At 44.6% G+C, this 20,742-nt stretch overlaps 1 protein-coding gene across 2 annotated transcripts in view; it reads right to left on the bottom strand.

Moving 5' to 3' along the window:
- The window catches only part of LOC139564740 (myoferlin-like), a 61,273-nt gene that overhangs the window by 26,075 nt on the left and 14,456 nt on the right, over positions 1 to 20,742 (bottom strand). The window contains exons 7-28 of one of the 2 annotated variants that reach the window (XM_071384509.1): positions 20,173 to 20,301; positions 19,587 to 19,649; positions 13,462 to 13,512; positions 13,050 to 13,080; positions 12,811 to 12,926; positions 10,745 to 10,874; positions 10,256 to 10,359; positions 10,074 to 10,142; positions 9,927 to 9,970; positions 9,647 to 9,729; positions 9,470 to 9,508; positions 8,292 to 8,416; positions 7,419 to 7,532; positions 6,774 to 6,951; positions 5,664 to 5,788; positions 5,449 to 5,558; positions 4,817 to 5,009; positions 4,400 to 4,555; positions 3,078 to 3,209; positions 2,775 to 2,938; positions 1,016 to 1,130; positions 36 to 138 (exon numbers count right to left, since the gene is read on the bottom strand). In XM_071384509.1, the coding sequence (XP_071240610.1) occupies positions 36 to 138; positions 1,016 to 1,130; positions 2,775 to 2,938; positions 3,078 to 3,209; positions 4,400 to 4,555; positions 4,817 to 5,009; positions 5,449 to 5,558; positions 5,664 to 5,788; positions 6,774 to 6,951; positions 7,419 to 7,532; positions 8,292 to 8,416; positions 9,470 to 9,508; positions 9,647 to 9,729; positions 9,927 to 9,970; positions 10,074 to 10,142; positions 10,256 to 10,359; positions 10,745 to 10,874; positions 12,811 to 12,926; positions 13,050 to 13,080; positions 13,462 to 13,512; positions 19,587 to 19,649; positions 20,173 to 20,301 (2,374 nt within the window). The remainder of the gene's footprint in view (positions 1 to 35; positions 139 to 1,015; positions 1,131 to 2,774; positions 2,939 to 3,077; positions 3,210 to 4,399; positions 4,556 to 4,816; positions 5,010 to 5,448; positions 5,559 to 5,663; positions 5,789 to 6,773; positions 6,952 to 7,418; positions 7,533 to 8,291; positions 8,417 to 9,469; positions 9,509 to 9,646; positions 9,730 to 9,926; positions 9,971 to 10,073; positions 10,143 to 10,255; positions 10,360 to 10,744; positions 10,875 to 12,810; positions 12,927 to 13,049; positions 13,081 to 13,461; positions 13,513 to 19,586; positions 19,650 to 20,172; positions 20,302 to 20,742) is intronic. The other variant, XM_071384510.1, reaches the window with a different exon arrangement.

Here is a 20,742-nt window from a genome sequence, read left to right as displayed (position 1 = left end):
GGATATGAAGGAGAATAATTCCACTGCTTCTTTACCTTTCTCATCCACAGCCCTGTTGCTGTCGAAACTCCAGTCATCCTCCCACTTCCAGCCAGCAGGACACTCTATCTCCCCTGGACTCTGGCTCTTCTGCCCATTCTACACAGAACAGTCACAGTCAGTCACTTCCAACATTACACAATGGCTGTATATCAACATGTGACAATGACACCACATACAACATCAAAACAATACAGAGACACTGTTTATAAAAGTAGGGAAGTAGCACTGTATTTTCCTCTCTGGGTATTCTGTGTGGGGAGGGATTGATTCACATTGGTTTCTAGTCTCCTATCAAGTATTTAACTAAGCCTCTATATTTATGGGATTCACTGAAACAAGCACCATCGTGGAAAAAGTTAGCTGGCTGTGTAAACTCCCCGACATCAAAACAATAAGCGTCACAGTTTGAAAACATCAAGGCTACGCAGCTTAGCCTGAAATCCAGACCTGTTTCCATTCCTTGTACTCGGTGTCATATGCCAAACAGTCTGGACATTTGGCCATTTCAACGTTCAATATGCAGAATTTTAAGAACAACTATAAATACTGTTGTTAAGAAACAACTTTTATTTTATTTTTAGATACAATTCTTAGCATGACAAGGAGAGACAAAAAGTGGAATGGTACCCAGGCTATATGCAGCTCTCTTGACAAGGGAAACATGACTTAAAACATGACAGTGAGTGATATGTGCATAAAATGAATCCAGGGAAGAGCACCTGTCGCTACGTAGTCTAATCAAATTGCAAGGGAAACAGACGAAATGGCTTCAGTTTCGTTGGCCTCTTTTTGTAAGAAAAAGAGAACATACAATTTCATCCTAAAAGGAGAAATAATGTGACACTGAGGGGTCTCAGCTTTACTTCTCAGTGTTACACATCTATTCCCTCTTGTAGATAGAGGGGTCTGAGTACAGGCGACAGGGTTGTCTCTAGCAACAGTGTGTGTGTCTGTGTGTGTTGCTCTGTCTCACCACGTCTGTGAAGGGGTCGGCAGCAGGCTTCCACTCCCCGCCAATGAAACGTGTCTCGTTCTGGAAGACCTCGTCTGTGAACTCTGTGTGCCCCGCGTCTGCTTCTGTTAGCAGGCTGTATCACACAGACACACACGTTGGTTTGACTATCCTTGTGGGGACCAAACAATTAATTCCCATTCAAAATCCTATTTTCCTTAACCCCTACCTCTATCCCCTAACCCAAACCCTAACCCTAACTCCTAAACCTAACCCTAATTGTAACCCTAACCCTAAACCTAACCTATAAGCCTAAAATAGCCTTTTTCCTTGTGGGGATCGGCGAAATGTCCCCACTTGTCAAAATGTTCCTGGTTTTACTATCCCCGTGAGGAGAAAAATTGCAAGATTTTGTTATAATACTTTATTGCATCAAATGGTTGATTTATTCGACAGAATAGAGTATTCTTATAGCTATTGTGTGTGTGTTCTACTGAGGATGGGCCTCTGGGAGATGACAGGAGATTTACGATGTCTTTGGGTGATAAAACCTAAAGAGCATTCCAGAGCATGAGTTAATGTTTCTGTTCGATACCGTACCAGAGAGCGATTGTTCCAGTTTGGAGTCGGAGGGCCAGACACTGGTCTATACAATGAAAACTTTTGACACAGCAGATGCTGTTTGCTATGTATTATAGGTATCTTTCATACAAATCTTAACCTTGTGACCCATTCTATATATCTGTTGTTCGTCATGTAGGTTGAAAGGAGTGTATCTTGGCTATAAAAGACCTTTGTACTTTTGTCTCGCCGCTCTCAACGGAACATTAGAGATGGTGATTCGTCGACAAGCCATCGCTATTGCAAAGCTCTTACTATTAAAGATGTAGTTTAAGTATAACTCTGACTTGTGTGATAAGTGTGTCTCTCCTCATTTGAAGTAAAGAAATTAACCACCACAACTTCTGGTCCCCACAAGGATAGTAAAACCAAACACAGACATACACATCACAAATAGCGTATAGAGTACTGGCAGCTGGAGCTTAGACCAGGAATGCTCACCTCTAGTGGAAAGAAGGTGGGATTACAGAACCACTGAAGAAATGTCTTGAAAAAGATCAAATCAACCAAATCAATGAGGTAACTGTGTCTGGGGAAAGGTCAAATCAACCAAATCAATGAGATAACTGTCTGGGGAAGTGTTTCTATAGAAGTACTATGAGGGGGCTGGTGTTGCGCACTGCTGACTCAGAGGCAAACAATGAGGACTTAGGTGGAGTGGATGAGGTGGAAGTGGGACTATTGTGTACTGAGTATTCACAGTACTATGACTCCCTGCACAGCTATAGAGACGGAAAGAGGATGACTCCCTAACCACAAGCACAGGCAATGCCAGACCAAGCTAGATTTGTGTGGGTGGGGTAGTCCAACTGAAATGTAAACTACTGAAAACAAACAATGAAAACAGGAAGTTTCTACTTAAATTCAGTTATTTATAGATCTCCCGCTCACCATCTATCAGGGTCCACAAACTTATCTGTGTGTGTGTGTGTGTGTGTGTGTGTGTGTGTGTGTGTGTGTGTGTGTGTGTGTGTGTGTGTGTGTGTGTGTGTGTGTGTGTGTGTGTGTGTGTGTGTGTGTGTGTTAGTTTGTGTGTGTGTGTGTGTGTGTTAGTTTGTGTGAGTGAGTGTGTGTGGATATGAGTATAAGTATGAGTGTGTGAGTATGAGTGTGTATGTGTTCGTGGGTGTGTTTAAGCATGCCAACAGGTCACTCTCACCCTCTCTCGGGGTCGACGAACCACTCGCCTTCCCACTCCCACGCCCTGGGGGGCATGAAGCGCTCCTGTTTCAGCTTCACCTTCCCCGTCACGTCAGAGAACTTATGCCGGCACACCAACCCTGTGGTGCCCCACTTCCCAAACACCTGGGCCTGGTTCTCATACTGAGGGTGAAGAGGGAGAGCGAGAACGAGGGGGTGAGGGAAAAGAGATTCATCAGCATAGTAAAGACCAGGTAAAATACCAACTTTAGGACTGTAAAACAAAGCATTGCCACAAAACCCATGTGAATAACAATATTACCATTTCTGTGAACACACTGAAGGTTCCCTCTGAGAAGCTGTTGTACTTCTTCTCGTGGGCAGAGAGCCCCAGCCACATGTTGACACGGAGCTGGACAGGGATCTTCACACCTTTGTTTTTGTCCATGGGGTACTGGCCGAAACAAACAAACAACAAAACTAAATACTATACATCGGGGTTGAGCGGTATGCAGATTTTCATATCTAGCACTAATCGGCGTTAGCTACCCTTAGCTAACCGGCTAATGTTTCAATTATATTGACGGTATTGAAAATCCTACCTGGGTTATTTCGAAATATACCGTATATACCGAATACCCGTGTATCATCCAATCCTACTGTACATCACCTATGAAAACGGCAAGTAGCTAACTGCATGTTATCTCCGAATGTTTATGCCATATCTGAGGTTTAAACCAACGCACCTGCGTTTAAACAGATCTGCCCCCTGGACTCTTCCTCTCTTCGCACTCTGACAGACATTGTCATTGGACATTGACACAAAACTGATTGATTATGAGCCTCTTCCCAGCAGCCAAATCTGAGAAAAACTATTTGAAAAGACATCAGTTTCTGATTATAATGACGTCATTTCAACCAGTTTCGTTTCAATATCCACTAACAATGTCTGTGGCATCAGTTTTAACTCTCTGTACACCTTAGTAACTGCATGAAGACTGTCTTGGTCCTGCTGCAGTACTCCTGTACTATTATCATACCACTATTCCAGGGGTTGGCAATTAGATTCAGCAGCAGGCTGATTTTTGATGGATCGGATGGTTGGGAGCCGGAACATAATTTGAATAATTTGAACACTGCAAATTGACCACAACTAATTCCAAAAAGAGATTGTATTTGAAAATAATACTTTTATACCTTGATTACATTGAGACATGATCACGTCACTTTTTTTTTTATTTGTGTGAATACTTGGGTACAGAATACCTAAATTAATACTTTTTTTTACTGCAAAATTTTTTAATTTAATAAAATCCTATTTATTCATATATATATACAGCCCTTAACCATGGTATATTGGCCATATACCACACCCCCTTGGGCTTTATTGCTTAATTATACCACTACTAATACTACTACTACTACTACTTAAACAAGTACTACTACCTATTAGCACTAATATTACTAATACTTGTGATAATAGTAGTAGCATGATCAGAAGTCTCTGTTCTCCATCATAATACCTGCATTAAGATTGTATGGGTCCTGCCATATAATTTCCCTACCATTATCTTACTGCTATACTTACTACTACTACTACTACTACTATTATCACTAGTATCAGTCTGTTCTCCATCCTAGTACCTGCATGAAGATGGTCTGGGTCCTGCCACAGTATTTCCCGCAGGCCTGCTCACTGTAGGTGGAGTAGAGGATCTGATTGGCTGGGAGACGGGCGTACGCCACCCTCCTCTCTCCACGCAGCATCCAGATCACCACGTCAGGCATACTGTTCTGGGGCTAAGGGAAGAGTGAAAGACAGGTATGAAAGAGAGATTATTAAGAGATGGGGAGAGAGAGAGTTTTCCGTTGACAGTAGAAGAGAGAGAGAGAGACAATTCAATTCACAAGCTGGTTCAAATTGAGTGGGGTTGGCACTCCCATAACAAGTCATGGCATCCTCAAAATAAGGGCACGCCCTTACTTTAAGGACATTCCAATATTGAATGTGCTATTGAACCCTGAATGTTGTGAGAATGTCAATGTCTTGTTGCTCCTGACCTCCTCTGCAAGCTGTTTCAGTCTCTCCAGCCAGTCCTCGATGTCTGTCAGAGTGGCTATAACGTCAGTGGCCTCCTCCTTCAAGTGTTTGGCCATCTCTCTGATGCTGGCCACCGCCGAATCACGCAGCTTCTTAATCTGGACGTCCAGCGCCGTCAGGTTGGGCCTGCCCTCAAGCTCTGGTACCTGAAAGCTATCAGAAGCTATAATGAGGCTACAGAAACTACACTGAAGCTATCAGAAGCTTTAAAGCGTTAAGAACCTATATGACGCTATAAGAACCTAGCATTAATTAAGCAATCAAAACCTAGCATTAAGCTATCAGAAGCTAGTGTTCATCTATCAAAACGTATCATGAAGCTATCAGAACCTAGCATGAAACTATCACAACCTAGCATGAAACTATCACAACCTCACATTAACTAACGAATGTGAAGCTAGGGTGAAGCTATCACAACCAAGCACAAAGCTACCAGAACCTAGCATGAAATTATCACAACCAAGCATTAAGTTATCAGAACATATCATGAAGCAATCTGAATCTAGCATGAAGCTAGGATAAGTTAGAAGGAAGCTAACAGAACCTAGCAAGAAACAATCATAAGCTGAGATACGATCGATGAATGTCTTACTTGCTCAGATCCTCAATCATGTGGTTGATGAGTTTGAGCCAGATCTCAGCCAAGCGCACCTCTGAGGCTTTGGCAAGGATGGCTGTTCTCAAAGAAGTGAGGTTGGATTCCTGGAAGAAATGACAACAAAATAATAAAGTTGCAACAACTGAGAATTATCCCACGATTGGTTGATTGATTATTAGATTGGTCGATTTGTTGGAAGTGTTTCTCACCAGTCTATCTGCGATGTAGAGGATGATGTTGACTGAATCCAATCGGTGGCTAATGTCTTCCCAGAAGGATGTGAGGATGACAACAGGTTTGGTGTCAGCCCAGGGCAGGTAATAGTAGTGGTTACCTACAGGAGAAACAGAACTAAGTCATATCCAGGTCAAGCTGCAGAGTGGTATATACCTGTACAACTTGACAATTTAGTCCTGCTGTATGGGGATGTCTCTACTGCATTGGGAACAGCAATGCAGTTTTGATAGGCATGAATGGTGCCTTCGGAAAGTATTCAGACCCCTTTACTTTTCCCACATTTTGTTTGGTTACAGCCTTATTCTAACATTGATTATATCGTTTTTCCCCCTCATCAATCTACACACAATACCCCATAATGACAAAGCAAAAACAGGTTTCTGAATGTCCTTGAGTGCCCCAGCCAGAGCCCGGACTTGAACCCGATCGAACATCTCTGAAGAGATCTGAAAATAGCTGTGTAGCAGCACTGCCCATCCAACCTGACAGAGCTTGAGAGGATCTGCAGAGAAGAAATGGGGGAAACTCCCCAAATACAGCTAAGCCAACCTTGTAGTCTCCTACCCAAGAAGATCCAAGGCTGTAATCGTTGACAAAGGTGCTTCAACAAAGTACTGAGTAAAGGGTCTGAATACTTATGTAAATGTGATATTTCCTTTTAAACATTTTTAATAAATAGGCAAACATTCCTAAAAACCTGTTTTCGCTTGTCATTATGGGGTACTGTGTGTAGATTGCTGAGGAATTTGCTTTATTTCATCCATTTTAGAATAAGGTTGTAAAGTAACAAAATGTGGAAGAAGTCAAAGGGTTTCAATACCTTCCGAAGGCCCTGTATGTTTTCCTGTTTTCATATGCATGACTGTGTATAGTTTGTCTGCCTTGTCCCTTTAGAATTGACAGCTAAATAAACACATGCTCTCGAAGCATGGTTGTTAAAAAGAGCTTTATTTTGTAAACATTCAGATATCAGGTCTAATCAAGGTCTAATGTGTTGGCACTGGGCTGGAACAATAGCTAGCACACCAGGAGGGTACCCATCAGGATTGAAGAACACTGGTGTATAGTCTAGGTTTTCTCACCGTCAAACACAGCACAGCTGTATTGGGTTGTGGATGCCAGCGGCATGCAGGTGGAGTCCAGCTTGTTGCCGTAGTTACCGATGCTGACCTCGAACTGGATTGGCTCACCGGGCTCCTGGAGCATGCAGGAGCTGTGGAACACAGCACACAGCGAGAACTTCCTCCTCCGCTGGTACTTCTGAAAGCACAAACAAGAGGTCAGGGGTGCTTCATTCCAGTGTACATTCATTAAAGGTGTGTTATTGTGGGACTAAATCAAAATTGGATTTGGAAACACTGGTCTACACACAAGACATCTGGATGGAGGGTAAACTTTTCCCTTCTAGCTTTCTCTGTATCCATTTCTCATCAGTTCTTCTCTAAGTTTTGCAAGTTTCGTACCAGGGTTGGGGTCAATTCGAATTGAAGGAAGTCAATTCCGGAAGTAATTTGAGTTACTTTTGAAGTAAATAGCTTCTACCTTACAGTTTATTGAGAAGTCATGTAAAATAGATGCCCTTTTTTAAATGATTGAACTGGAATTTCAAATTACTTTTTAAATTGACTGCCTTCAATTGAAATTGACACCAACCCTGTTTCAGACCTTTATTAATACATGAAACAACAATATCCCAGCTATGACAGGGTCCCACCCTCTCTGTGTACCTGGGCCACCAGGATGTCATCACTGGAGATGTCGTCCAGCTTCCTGTCAGCTTTGCCCTCCAGCTGAGTGGAGAGCTCGATGAGGACTCTGCCCCTGTAGGCCACCCCTTCACCCTGGTAGAGAGACAGACAGACAGACAGACAGACAGACAGACAGACAGACAGACAGACAGACAGACAGACAGACAGACAGACAGACAGACAGACAGACAGACAGACAGACAGACAGACAGACAGACAGACAGACAACACAGTGATACTGTAATCGTGTTGCTAAACAAGATGTTCCTATCAACACAGGAAATAACTTGAGAAAAAATATTTATTTTTGTGAAGGAAAAATGTATGACAATTGTGTTAGACAACTGTACTGTGTGCTTCAAAGCTATTATCCAAGTGGAACTAGAACCGGACTATCTGGATTTGAGGAATCGAAGTATGAAATGTGGCAATCCCACATGTGTTATACATTGAAGGGGGGTATATATAAATTGGACACCTGTATGTTTTATAGATTAGATACGCTTGCCAAGAAACTCAGCAGAAAAGAGAATACTGATCTAAACCAGATGTTCCTTGCCTATATAAGCTAAAATGTATTTTTGTCTAAGAGAGTCCAATTCTGTCTGCGTCCAGAAAAGGTCTCCCCTGCACAGGTCACTATTGAATAAACCCTGGGTAAATGCTTAATAGTTTTCTCGACTACAAGAGCTGATTTTCTACAACAATTTGAATTCTGAATCTTAATAATGACATGTTTCTGTGAGAGAGAAGTGCATGTTAGATATGCAAATATTTACAATAAGAAAAAGGAATAACAAAACATCCTGCCAGAGCAGAAGCACTTGTCTTCAACCCCAGGGATGGTCTTACCTTGCCAAAGTTGAGTTCCTCGTACGGGTCTGGGAGGCCAGTGAACTCCCTGGGACTGCCGTACAGGTTTAGGTAGCAAGGCCCAAACGCTGGGAGGAAACCCACCTCCGCCTCCCCACTGCTCACTGTAATAAAAAGGCAGGTTCTCTTTGTGAAATGGTTTGCTACAGATATTTTGAATTAATGTAATATTTACTCCAGTCCATTGCCAAGTACAGTGTAATTAGCCTGGCGACCAGACTCTGAGCGATAGTGTTAACAAACCAAGTCAAACGTTATTGGTCGCGTACACATAATTTGCAGAAGTTATCAAAGAAGCAGTGAAATGCTTATGTTTCTAGCTCCAACAGTGCAGTAATATCTAACAATACAAAACAATACAGACAAATCCAAAACAATTTAAAGAAAGACATTTAGAAATATCAGAATGAGTCTGGAATATAAATATACTGTATATACTGTATGTATGTATGTATGTATGTATGTATATAATGGTGTGTATAGACAGTATGGACAGTATATGAATAGAAAAGGTGTGTACAGCAGTAGTTATATAGGATGAGCCTTGACTAGAATACAGTATATACATATGAAGTGAGTAAAACAGTGTTCAAGTGACCAGTGTTCAATGACTATGTACATACAGTAGGCCAGCAGTCTCTAAGGTGCAGGCTAGAGTACAGGGTGGTAGCCGGCTAGTAATAGTGACTAAGTTCAGGGCAGCCTACTGGGCAGAGGCCGGCTAGGGGTGACTATTTAACAATCTGATGGTGTGGAGATAGAAGCTGTTTTTCCGTTATTTCCCCCCGTTTTTTTTATTTTTTTTTTACGTGGTAATACAATGTGGTCTGGTGCCTATGTTACAACTGTATTCAAATTTTAGTATTTACAAATGCTGTCCCTGTTTGACAAAAGCAATAAAAAGAAAACATTTTATTGTCACACTCCAGATCGGTGCAGTGAAATGTGTTGTTTTATAGGGTCAGCCATAGCAGTAAGGCACCCCTGGAGCAAATTAGGATTACGTGCCTTGCTCAAAGGCACATAGACAGATGTTTTCACCTTGTCAGCTCGGGTATTCAACAAGGGACCTTTCGGTTACTGGCCCAAGACTCTAACCGCTAGGCTACCTGCCACCCTATAGGGAGGCTTTATACAAAAACATGATGGTTCTTTACCTTCAGATGACAGATTGGTGCAATTTTCTGCAGGTGTATCTGTTTGAAGGGACAGATGCAATGTGGATGAGACAGGGAACACTCACTCACACACACACACACACACACACACACACACACACACACTCACACACACACACAAACAGTGAGAGAGAGTGAGAAAGAGCGATACCATACCTTCAATCTCACCACCAGATGAGGCTATTTTGGTCAGATTTAGAAATGTGGTTCCTATCACATCATTCCTGGTCAGACGATCCCTGTGTGAAAAGTTCAATACAGTTGTTAATAAACGTTCAAACGAGATCCATGTTTTCAAACTCAAAGTAGCAGAATTTAAAAGTGAAGGTATACATGAATGTGGATAGTGTAATACACAGTAAACCATTATAACAATTGTTTGAAAATCCAAACATGTACTGTATCTGTATTCCAGGGAGGATAACCAAAGTCTTACCAGTCGAATATAGTCAACTTGATGCTTTCACACATGGATGGGAACTAAAGAGGGAAATGAGAGCATGTTGTGTTTGTCTGGCGTCCATTTATATCACCCAATTGTGTTGTGGTGTACTACATGTAATACGAGAGAGCTAGGTCGTACCTTGACCTGAAGGTTGATCAGCTGGTTCCACTCAGGATTGGCATTTTTCTCGATAATTTTGGTGCACAGCTGAAACCAAAGCAATGTCATCATTAAGCAACATCTAACCAAAGATCTGAAAATATTTGCCTAACTCCTTGCGTTTTGTCTTTCTCTTGCATTCTAGGAGTTCTGAGCTTTACCTTCCTGCCAGCGAAGCTGACCTCCAGAAATGGATCAACTAAGTTTTTCTTATCGCCTTCCCCTCCAAATACTTGTTTCACAGTCTGTACAAACGCATCATCCACTGTAAGACGGAGTGAAAGGATATTAACATACACCCACATAAAAAATAACAGACGTTCAGTCAACGTTTTGAAAGAATAGGCCCACTGATAACAATGTTGGATTACTGTAAATACATTTCCAGATTCAAAAAGAACACTTAACCACTTGGTGTTTCCAGATACGTGCAATCAATATGGTGTTGGCTGTTCATACTAACTTCTGCCATATTGCTTACACGTTTCCTTTACCTAGAAATATGCATACCCAATGGGGTAGGGGGTAAGGGGCAAGTGATAGGTGGAAGAAACAAGAGGTTTAGGGATAAGGAAAGGGGCAAGAGGTTGTTTTTGGACTGGACTAAATGATACTTTGCTGCTGATGGAGGAAGAATGATATACACGTACTCTGAGGCATGTCCTCTGCACGGTACACCTTCAGGTTGAGAGTGACCAATCTGAGTGTTACCCCAGCCGGCACCAACAGATTAGTCTCTATGTCATCATCTTGCTCCTCGTTCCGCTCTCTCTTCTCAGTCTGAACACACAGGAGAGGAGAGGAGAGGAGAGGAGGGGAGGGGAGAGGAGAGGAGAGGAGAAGAGAAGAGAGGAGAGGAGAGGAGAGGAGAGGAGAGGAGAGGAGAGGAGAGGAGAGGAGAGGAGAGGAGAGGAGAGGAGAGGAGAGGAGAGGAGAGGAGAGGAGGGGAGGGGAGGGGAGAGCCTTGATGAAATATGGTATGTTGTATGTAGTTGTATAACATATTGATATTGTATACACATTCTACTAAACTTAGCAAAAAAATAAACCTTCCTTTTTCAGGACCCTGTCTTTCAAAGATAATTCGTAAAAATCCAAATAACTTCACAGATCTTCATTGTAAAGGGTTTAAACACTGTTTCCCATGCTTGTTCAATGAACCATAAACAATTCATGAACATGCACCTGTGGAACGGTCGTTAAGACACTAACAGCTTACAGATGGTAGGCAATTAAGGTCACAGTTATGAAAACATAGGACACTAAAGAGGCCTTTCTACTGACTCTGAAAAACACCAAAAGAACGATGCCCAGGGTCCCTGCTCATCTGCGTGAACGTGCCTTAGACATGCTGCAAGGAGGCATGAGGACTGCAGATGTGGCCAGGGCAATAAATTGCAATGTACGTACTGTGAGACGCCTAAGACAATGCTACAGGGAGATAGGACGGCCAGCTGATCGTCCTGGCAGTGGCAGACCACGTGTAACAACACCTGCACAGGATCGGTACATCCGAACATCACACTTGCGGGCCAGGTATCAGGATGGCAACAACAACTTCCCGAGTTACACCAGGAACGCACAATCCCTCCATCAGTGCTCAGACTGTCCGCAATAGGGTGAGAGAGGCTGGACTGAGGGCTTGTAGGCTTGTTGTAAGGCAGGTCCTCACCAGACATCATCGGATGGCAACAACAACTTCCCGAGTTACACCAGGAACGCACAATCCCTCCATCAGTGCTCAGACTGTCCGCAATAGGCTGAGAGAGGCTGGACTGAGGGCTTGTAGGCCTGTTGTAAGGCAGGTCCTCACCAGACATCACCAGCAACAACGTCGCCTACGGGCACAAACCCAACATCGCTAGACCAGACAGGACTGTCAAAAAGTGCTCTTCACTGATGAGTCGCGGTTTTGTCTCACCAGGGGTGATGGTCGGATTCACGTTTATCATCGAAGGAATGAGCGTTACACCGGGGCCTTTGCTCTGGAGAGGGATCGATTTGAAGGTGGAGGGTCCCCTATGGTAGGGGGCGGTGTGTCACAGCATCATCGGACTGAGGTTGTTGTCATTGCAGGCAATCTCAACACTGTGCGTTACAGGGAAGACATCCTCCTCCCTCATGTGGTACCCTTCCTGCAGGCTCATCCTGACAAGACCCTCCAGCATGACAATGCCACCAGCCATACAGCTAGTTCTGTGCGTGATTTCCTGCAAGACAGAAATGTCAGTGTTCTGCCATGGCCAGCGAAGAGCCTGGATCTCAATCCCATTGAGCACGTCTGGGACCTGTTGGATCGGAGGGTGAGGGCTAGGGCCATTCCCCCCAGAAATGTCCGGGAACTTGCAGGTGCCTTGGTGGAAGAGTGGGGTAACATCTCACAGCAAGAACTGGCAAATCTGGTGCAGTCCATGAGGAGGACATGCACTGCAGTACTTAATGCAGCTGGTGGCCACACCAGATACTGACTGTTAGTCACATGTCTGTGGAACTTGTTCAGTTTATATCTCAGTTGTTGAATCTTGTTATGTTCATACAAATATTTAGACATGTTAAGTTTGCTGAAAATAAACGCAGTTAACAGTGAGAGGACGTTTATTTTTTTGCTGAGTTTATAAACTATATAATCAATATTACATTAAGTACAATGGTAGAGAAAGTAGAGAAAGACAGGTGAGGTGTGTGGTGACATCGCATAGTGACACAGCAGTCATACCGGTGGTTCGTCTCCTGTCCCCACGATGACCAGGCTGACCTTCAGGTAACCTTTGGCCCCCGAGCTAGAGTCATCAGGGTCACTCAGGAGAAGCCACTTCCTCATTATGGCGTGGGCTGTTGACCATAAGAATATACACATTCCAAACACAGACACAGACAAAGGATGTCTTTGAAGATAATTGAAGATCAAGATAATAGTTTGTTTCCTGTGTCACTCTTTTGTAAAGATGAACTTACCAGGTTCGTCATATATGTACCCAACATCCAACTGTTAAAATAAAAATAAAGTCTGGTTACACTACACATCTGATTTTAACCAGATTTCAACCATTTTACTTTTATTTCAATAAAAATGCATATTTGTTGACAACTCAATTAAATATCAACCAAATATGGATATTGAGGTTATTGCCTGGAAGGATGATAACAGTAATATATTCAATACTGTATAAACACAGTGTGGTAGTGTACATTGTAGCCAATCCATGTTTGAACAAAGGATTCCTGTGATTTATCCAATGTTTTCTGTAATTGTTATGAAAGGCAAACATAATAGATTGGATGTAATTGATGTATTGCTCTGTAAATAACAAAATTAAATGCCCTTTTTGTAAATTAGGATGTAAGGATATTTAAATGTATATGTCACCTTGAACTCCCCCATTAGACTGTCTGCTCTGAGGGAGTAGGAATCATAGACCTGAGAGAGAGAGAGAGAGAGAGAGAGAGAGAGAGAGAGAGAGAGAGAGAGAGAGAGAGAGAGAGAGAGAGAGAGAGAGAGAGAGAGAGAGAGAGAGAGAGAGAGAGAGAGAGAGAGAGAGAGAGAGAGAGACAGAGACAGAGACAGAGAGAGAGAGAGAGAGAGAGAGAGAGAGAGAGAGAGAGAGAGAGAGAGAGAGAGAGAGAGAGAGAGAGAGACAGAGAGAGAGAGAGAGAGAGAGAGAGAGAGAGAGAGAGAGAGAGAGAGGATTAGTGATGTTGAAACAAACCCAGCCCTTAGTTCTAAACTGCTTCATAGTTTACCACAATCAAGGAGTTTTAAAATGATTGATTTACACTGAGTGTTCAAAACATTAAGAACACCTGCTCTTTCCATGACATCAAATCAAATGTATTTATAAAGTCATTTTTACATCAGCAGATGTCACAAAGTGCTTATACAGAAACCCAGCCTAAAAGCCCAAACAGCAAGCAATGCAGATGTAGAAGCACGCTGGCTAGGAATAACTCCCTAGAAAAGGCAGGAACCTAGGAAGAAACCTAGAGAGGAACCAGGCTCTGAGTGGTGGCCAACCCTCTTCTGGCTATGTCAGGTGGAGATTATAATAGTACATGGCCATTAAGGTCAGATTGTTCTTCAAGATGTTCAAACGTTCATAGATGACCAGCAGGGTCAAATAATAATCACAGTGACTGTAGAGGGTGCAACATGTCAGCACCTCAGGAGTAAATGTCAGTTGGCATTTCATAGCCGAGCATTCAAAGGTCAAGACAGCAGAAGCGGTAGAGAGAGCGAAAGAAACAGAGGGAGGGAGGGAGGGAGGGAGGGAGGGAGGGAGGGAGGGAGGGAGGGAGGGAGAAAGCGGGTCAAAAACAACAGGTAGTGGGGGGGCATACTTAAGTTCACACAGGACACCAGATAAGACAGGAGAATTTCACCAGATAGGACAGACTGACCCTAGCCACCCGGCACACCCTGTTGCAGCATAGATACTGGAGGCTGAGACGGGGGGGGGGGGGGGGACACTGTGGCACTGTCCGACAATACCCCCAGACAGGGCCAACCAGGCAGGATATAACCCCCACAAAGCACAGCCCCCACACCACTAGAGGGATATCAACACACCACCAACTTACTACCCTGAGACAAGGCTGATTATAGCCCACGAAGATCTCCTCCACCGCATGAGCCCGAAGTGGGGCAAGACCAGCAAGAGGAAGATCACTTCAGTGACTCAACCCACTCAAGTCAAGTATAGCAGAATAAGCCTAGCACAACATGATGCACCCATCCTAGGGACGGTATGGAAGAGCATTAGTAAGCCAGTGACTCAGCCCCCGTAATAGGGTCAGAGACAGTGGAGAGAGAGGAGCCAGCCAGGCAGAGACAGCAAGGGCGGTTTGTTACTCCAGTGCCTTGTCGTTCACCTTCGCAACCCTGGGCCAGACTACACTCAATCATAGGACCTACTGAAGCGATGAGTCTTTAGTAAGGACTTAAAGATCGAGACCAAGTCGGCGTCTCTCACATGGATAGGCAGACCTTTCCATAAAAATTGAGGTCTATAGGAGAAAGCCCTGCCTCCAGCTGTTTGTTTAGAAATTCTAGGGACAATAAGGAGGTCTGCGTCTTGTGACCGTAGCGTACGTGTAGGTATGTACGGCAGAACCAAATCAGAGAGATAGGTAGGAGCAAGACCATGTAATGCTTTGTAGGTTAGCAGTAAAACCTTGAAATCAGCCGTAGTCTTAATAGGAAGCCAGTGTAGAGAGGCTAGCACTGGACTAATATAATCAAATTTTGGGGATCTAGTCAAGATTGTAGCAGACGTATTTATCACTAACCGAAGTTTATATGCCACAGAGGGCCTGTAAACAGTAGCTATACAACGGGATTGAGTGGGCTGCATAGATTTCATGACTAGAAGCTCAAAAGAAGAAAGTGCAGTCATTTATTTTTGTAAATTGAAATGTTCTGTTGTAAGTGTTAGCAACACCACCGCCTTTCCCGGATGCGCAGGGGATATGGTCACTAGTGTAACCAGGATGAGTGGCCTCATTTAAGACAATAAATTCATCAGGCTTGAGCCATGTTTCAGTCAGGCTAATCACATCAAGGTTATGATCAGTGATTTCCTACACTTAAATTGCCCTTGCCTAACGATTGCGTCTGAAGCCGAGCTTGCAACTTGGCTATCCTCACCAAAAGGCAATGGTTCTCCTGTCTTTTTTCAGCCGGGGAGGTAATGCAGATCTATGTCCAAATAAAGCATCCGGGGTGAAAAAGTTCAAATAAAAAGTTGTGTGAATACAAAACTAAGACATTGGTACATTTGTTAAATACAGAGTTTGATAAAATAGTTTAAAAGTTTGGCAGGTAGCCAAGTAGCAACAAAAAGTACTGCAGTACGGAGACAACACAGAAGTGACATAGACTAACAGACTGACCGGGTGAATCCAGGTTAAAGTTATGATCCCTTTTTGATGTCACTTGTTAAATCCACTTCAATCAGTGTAGATGAAGGGGAGGAGACAGGTTGAAGGAGGATTTTTAAGCCTTCAGACAATTGAGACGTGGATTGAGGGTGAATGGGAAAGACAAAAGGGCCTTTGAAAGGGGTTTAATAGTGGGTGCCTGGCGCACCGGTTTGTGTCAAGAACTGTGACACTGCTGGGTTTTTCATGCTCAACAGTTTCCCATGTGTATCAAGAATAGTCCACCACCCAAAAGACATCCAGACATCTTTTTTTTCCTTTACTTAACTAGGTAAGTCAGTTAAGAACAAATTCTTATGTTCAATGACAGCCTAGGAACAGTGGGTTAACTGCCTTGTTCAGGGGCAGAATGACAGATTTGTACCTTGTCAGCTCAGGGATTTGAACTTGCAACCTTTTGGTTACTAGCCCAATGCTCTAACACTCTAGCCTATCTTAACACAACTGTGGGAAGCTTTGGAGTTGACATGGGCCAGCATCCCTATGGAAAGCTTTCGACACCTAGATTCCATACCCCAACGAATTGAGGCTGTTCTGAGGGCAAAAGAGGGTGCAACTCAATATTAGGAAGGTGTTCTTAATGTTTTGTAGACTCAGTGTATATCATTCTATTTAAACCATACTCTGGATGACCTCCCAACAGTCAGATACACACCATATAGATCAAGTGGAGGATCTTGGAGCAGATGACGTGTGTGCGTGTGTGAATGTGTGTGTGAATGTGTGCGTGCTTGTGTGTGTGTGCCAGAGGAAGCTGGTGGGAGGAGCTATAGGGTGTGCGTGTGTGAATGTGTGTGTGAATGTGTGCGTGCTTGTGTGTGTGTGCCAGAGGAAGCTGGTGGGAGGAGCTATAGGAGGACGGGTTCATTCTAAAGACTGGAATGGAATTAATGGAACAGTATCAAACACATCAACCATATGGCAACCACATGTTTGACTACGTTCAATGTATTTCATTCCAGCCATTGCAATGAGCCCATACTCCAATCGCTCCTTCCACCAGCCTCCTCTGGTGTGTACATACATGTGCGTCTCTCTCGTTCTGTCTGTCTGTCTGTCTGTCTCTATGTATGTGCATGTGAGTGTATGTAGTCATTCAGGACATGTTTTATATTAATCCTAGTTGATGACATCTTTTCAGGAGGAGAGCTTTAAGCTTCAGGCAACACATCTAATCCACATCTGGAACTGTTGCCTCCACAGTGCACCTCACACCTCCACCGCGCCCTTCCCGCCATCTTGCGGCCTCTCTTGCCTTCCTGGCATTTACGGCTTTTCCAGATGCGCCATTCCGGCATCTGCGACCTGTATCCCTCATCCGCCTGAACCATGGAGTTCTTTACACCGGGCTGGGGGTGGTCTACCCTCGTCCTAGTTGCCTTGCCATCCTTCAACCCACCTCCAGTTCTCAGAGTGACGACGACGTGGCTCCCTCTTGACCTGCTCAGGTTGACGTGGCTCCCTCTTGATCTGCTCAGGTTGACGTGGCTCCCTCATGACCTGCTCAGGTTGACGTGGCTCCCTCTTGACCTGCTCAGGTTGACGTGGCTCCCTCTTGACCTGCTCAGGTTGACGTGGCTCCCTCTTGACCTGCTCAGGTTGACGTGGCTCCCTCTTGACCTGCTCAGGTTGACGTGGCTCCCTCTTGACTTGCTCAGGTTGACGTGGCTCCCTCTTGACCTGCTCAGGTTGACGTGGCTCCCTCTTGACCTGCTCAGGTTGACGTGGCTCCATCTTGACCTGCTCAGGTTGATGTGGCTCCCTCTTGACCTGCTCAGGTTGACGTGGCTCCCTCTTGACCTGCTCAGGTTGACGTGGCTCCCTCTTGACCTGCTCAGGTTGACGTGGCTCCCTCTTGACCTGCTCAGGTTGACGTGGCTCCCTCTTGACCTGCTCAGGTTGACGTGGCTCCCTCTTGACCTGCTCAGGTTGACGTGGCTCCCTCATGACCTGTTCAGGTTTGCTTCCCCCGTGCCTTCCTACAACTGCTCTGTGCTCAAATCCCTACCCCACCCGACCCCTACTAGCCGGGACTAGCTTGCTGCATGCACTCTTGGCCAGTCATGGTGGCCGCCACTCAACAACTCCTGGGCTTGCTAGCCTTCTCACTCCCCAGAGTGTTATTCCCATCAAGGGCAGCATTCCTTTTGGGGGCAAACAACTTTAACCCTTCGTGCAGGTTTCAAAACACTCATTCGACAAACATGGTGATCCATTGAAAGATGGACCAAGACTTGGAAAATAAGCCCACTGTCACGAAGGTAACCTCGGATCAAGATGATGCTAAAGCTACAGACCTAGCTCCAAAGAACTACCTGGCTAAAGACTTGGGAGGATATTCACCGGCTCCTGGAAGAACTGCCATAAGAGAACAACGACCATCTCTCTCTCTCCACTTCTATCTTTCCCTATGCTGGGCAGTCCAGATCACACTTTGGTCCATGACCAGGGCCTTTCCCTGCACTGGGAAGTCCAGTCAAACCTAGTCAACAACTGACGGTTGGCCTTATCAGGAAGGGGGATCAGCACAACCTTGGTACACGATCAGGGGCTGGGCCTTCCTTACACTACCTTCTCACCCCTTCCATTCCCTTTGGCTCATGTCGCCTCCTCTGTGCTAAACGCACCATCTGACACTCAATGTGCTCCACTCTAGAGCACGTCTACAGCAAGTACTTCAACCAGGTCGAGTAGGTGACAAAGCTTATTCACCGAAGTGCAACTTGGTCAGTTCAACTTGGCGCCCTCCTGGAGCTCTGGCACCTCACCTGGGCTAAACTCTGGACCTCCTGAACTTCCTCCCTGCACTCCACACCACCAGGTTCCCTTCTCGCAGCCTACTACTCAGACCCAGATAGAACAGAGCCTCTTGCTGTCACTGTAAGGTCATCACATGGTCTTCCCCACAGCGTCTTGCCACGGCGAGACAGAAAGAGCCTTCGGCTTCCACTGTACTCCATCACATGTCCTTCACCACATGCTTCACACACCCCAGGATGGGTCTGAGCCACCCACGGGTGCCCATCTTTTCTCCCATGCAGTGTCTTCACGCACCGACTCCACTTGTACCAGTAGCGACCTCGTTGTCAGAAAGTCTTTCTCACTCTTGTATAAGGGCAGGGGGGGGGGGGGGGGGGGGGCAGCACAACCTTGGCTTATGGCTCGGGGCTGATCCTTCTGGGGGGGCAGCTACCAACCCGATCACCGACAAGGGTCTGGCCTCCCCATCACCTCCAGGCTTCCTGCACAATGGTGGGCCAGCTCAACACCTTCCTGCATGTTCATCAGATCCATGCTCACACAACCTTGGCTTACAGCCGTGAGTTGGCACTGCCAGCAGGCTCAGCACAACCTCAGTCCATGACTGGCAGCTGATCCTGCAGGGAGGACAGCTACCAACCCCGATCCTAGCCTCCCCGTCCACCATCCATGCCAAAACCCTCTTACCATACTCCAACTACTACACCTTCTGACATGTTCGTCAGATGGAGAGAAGCCGAACTCGTGAACACACTGAATATAGACGATACTCAGCCTGAGAGGGAGTGTTGTACTTACCCGAATACTGATATAGTCGTCTAAAAGCTCTGAAGGCAGCATGTTGACATTGAAGAAGAACATCTGTGGAGAGGGTTTATAAATATGTTGATATATACAGTATTTTCATAGTTTTTTTAGGTACATAGTAAAGAGTTAGGCATAACCATGACCATTTTCCATAGCTTTCTATACTCTTGATTTTGAAGGAAATTCATACAGACATGCTGTCGCAATTGTATCGTAATTGACTAGGTTGAGAAAATGCATGTGAGAGGTCAAGGGTGATAGATAATGTATCTAACGGAGGATTCCGTTTTAGATTTACTCAAACACATCACTGTTGCAGAGAGAGAAGATCCGAATGGAACTCACTGAAGCAGGAGAAGGAGGAGTGCATTGAGAGAGGGATCAGCAGGACAAGATAAAAGAGGAGCAGGAGTCAATAGACAAGCGTTTAAAGGGGTGAAAAAGACAGTCAATCAAAAGATGAAATACTGAAACAAAGATTCCCTTCAGTGCAATCAGAGAAGTGTAACTTTGCCCTAGTGGTTTTGATTTTGGAGTGTAAGGGCAGTTTAAAACCATAGAGTTATGAAGAGATTACTTCATCAAAGAAGGGATTGTTTCCTCGTCTGATCCTGGTTCTGTGGGTCTGTCCGCACACATTCACTTTGACAATCGGTTTGACGTTGTTTCCCGGCAACTGTCGGCCCTCGATAACTCGAACACGAATCTGGTCATTGAAGACAACAGTGTAAGAGAGTTTAACTAACACTGAGTGACTTCAACAAACACAAAATTCCTTAATTATGCCTTTTTTTGAATTTAATTTGTCAATAATAGGAGAGGTCAAAGAGGACCCGCGGGTGCTGTTCTACTACAAAATGCACATCTCCTTCCTTTTTTCCTTCCTTCCTTGAGGCAATCACTGATCTGTTCGTGATTGGAGTGATGAATGCATAGTTATCATATTGCTGTCACCTCTCACACCTATACAGATGAGTGATTACCTCAAGTAAGATCAAATGGGATGAAGGACACATTTCATAAGTATTTAAACAGGGCCCCACACAACCATCCAGGGCTGCATCTCTATAGTCCTTTGCTCATCTTCTCTCCCACTGATCTGAAAGAACTGGAGGGTGAAAGCCACCATCCACCATACTGCTTTCAT

This window comes from Salvelinus alpinus, chromosome 36 (genome assembly GCF_045679555.1).
Source record: "Salvelinus alpinus chromosome 36, SLU_Salpinus.1, whole genome shotgun sequence".
Taxonomy (NCBI): domain Eukaryota; kingdom Metazoa; phylum Chordata; class Actinopteri; order Salmoniformes; family Salmonidae; genus Salvelinus; species Salvelinus alpinus.
The sequence above is the reverse complement of the archived record's forward strand: the minus strand, read 5'-3'. Positions and strand labels throughout refer to the sequence as shown.